Source organism: Ipomoea triloba, chromosome 12, assembly GCF_003576645.1.
Source record: "Ipomoea triloba cultivar NCNSP0323 chromosome 12, ASM357664v1".
In the NCBI taxonomy this organism is placed as follows: Eukaryota; Viridiplantae; Streptophyta; class Magnoliopsida; order Solanales; family Convolvulaceae; genus Ipomoea; species Ipomoea triloba.
This window is the reverse complement of record NC_044927.1, coordinates 19,137,521-19,139,617: the sequence shown is the minus strand read 5'-3', so window position 1 is coordinate 19,139,617 and position 2,097 is coordinate 19,137,521. Positions and strand designations below refer to the sequence as shown.

The 2,097-nt window shown below is 38.4% G+C and overlaps 1 protein-coding gene across 1 annotated transcript; it reads right to left on the bottom strand.

Annotated features, from left to right (window-relative positions):
- Nucleotides 1-337: 337 nt before the first annotated feature.
- On the bottom strand, nucleotides 338-853 carry LOC115999482 (pentatricopeptide repeat-containing protein At2g22070-like). Its single transcript, XM_031239331.1, has one exon. The coding sequence runs from the start codon at nucleotides 851-853 to the stop codon at nucleotides 338-340; it is 516 nt and encodes a 171-aa protein (XP_031095191.1).
- Nucleotides 854-2,097: the final 1,244 nt, after the last annotated feature.

Below are 2,097 nucleotides of genomic sequence, written 5' to 3'. Positions count from 1 at the left end.
TCAATACATACTGTTGTGGCTATGTTACCTTTGGCTAATGTTTATGAAAAGGGGGAGACATGTTATGATTGAGGGGGATAGTGTGTGAATTAAGGGGGAGAAAACTTAGTGTACGTTTTTTTTATATCCGTGGCCAAAGGGCAAACCTATTACTATTCTCAATAGGTTACCAATTATCCCCACAACTACAACTGCCATTCAAGAATGTATGATATCTATTAACATCCCTGACTATAATCTCCCTGTTTACTACCGTGCTAATATACTTGAAAGCTTTATGGCAATCCCCGCATATCCTAAAAATTTTCATAATTCTCATAGGTTTACCGGGTGGAGTTTATCTACTCAACAACCCGAACGCAAGTGCCAGCTTCTCACTGTGATACAAAAGTACTTTTCTTTTTTGCTTCTCATCTACTTCGTGTAGCATTTCATTCCACACAGGCACATATCCTAGCCTTTCAATCTCTTCCATCAGCTTCGCTAACTTTTCATAAATCTCATCCCTTCTTTCGTGCGTCCTATCTTCGGCCAAAAACACATGAACCTCCCCACGAACTTCAATCCAACTCCTCCCGCCTTCCTTCCTTACTTTCTTGGCCTTCATTGTCTTCCACTCTTCTTTCACCTCGTCCCACCTCCCTGCACTTTCAAATGCATTTGCTAAAAGGACATAAGCCGAATCGTGATTAGGGTTGATCTCCAACAATTTGTCTCTCATCTTCCAAGCAAAGTCGGTCTTCCCATGATATGCACTTGTTGAGAACAATGCCCGCCAAACAGCTGCATCTGGCTTGAAAGGCATTGTCAATGCAACCGTCTCAACTACTTCTAGTTGGCCCGCTTTACCCATAGCACCAATGCATTTGAATGTGTAGAGGAAAATAAGGAAATGAAATGCATGGCAAAAAGGGCAGTTCTTCCCCTCAATTCATACCAGGTCTCCCTCGTAATTCATACAAAAATGCATTGACAACATATGCCAAAAGGGGAGATTGTTAGTAATATACTACGTATGTAGATATATTACGTATGGTAAATTGGCATATAATCAAACAAAATGTGAAAGTGTGTGGAATGTGGCATAAAGAAAAAGAAATAATGGATGCAAGATCATAAAATGGGGCATGCATCATGTGTACGTGTAAACATGCATGTACGTAAATGTGGCAAATCAAAAGGAGAAAATGCAAGTGACGTATGGCATAACATGTGAATGTGTAGAGGAAAATAAGGAAATGAAATGCATGGCACAAATGGGATTACGCAAATAAAGGTGATCGTGTGAAAATGCAAGGGACGTGCGCAACATAAAAAACGTGACAACGTGTGTACGTGGATCCAAAGCAAAGAATTCAACATTATAAATAGATATCTTTATAATGTAGAAATTCAAGTTTGTGAAATTTAAAGAAATGGAAAGATTATATATTGTACTATCCGGAGAAATTAGCTCCATGTTATATTAGTACAAGCTGTGTGTTTTTTTTAATACAACTGACCCTATTACATTGTAATATCTGTTCATCTATACTTTCTCAACCTGTTGAAGCACAAAGAGTCAATCACTATCGCATCCACTAAAGCTCGAACTCATGACCTCCCATATGGAGAGGTCACTACATGCCATTTGAGAACAAGGTGCTTGGCACAAGCTGTGTTAAAATCCAGGTTGGTTACAGTTTGTTTAATTGGTATAATTAGTTCAAACTGTACGTGTAAACTTTTTCATAGAGTTATTTTATGAGGTTAATGTTTAAATAGGTGGTATACCTAGTTTTGTAATTCGTTGAACCTTGTAATTGTAAAAACCAGCGGGTTGATCTTAAGTGAAAAAGTTTTTGGGCCTGGCCCCGCAGATTAGGAGGTGCACTCCAACTGCATTATCAAATTCAGTTGTGTACTTATTTTGGCACTTCATTTATTACTTAATATTTTGATACATATTTGCATTACATAATTTCATTTGCAATTCATTGCAACGTGATGATTTGAAGGTGCTAACGGCTTTCATCAGTATGGAAGGACCAACACTCCATTGACTTCGATGGCTTCAACAACAACATCCGTCTCTCACATGGAGTCAGTTCACAACAG

What these genes read in the sequence shown, in the direction of transcription:
- LOC115999482 (XM_031239331.1), bottom strand. Translation starts at nt 853, where the DNA reads ATGGGTAAAGCGGGCCAACTAGAAGTAGTTGAGACGGTTGCATTGACA.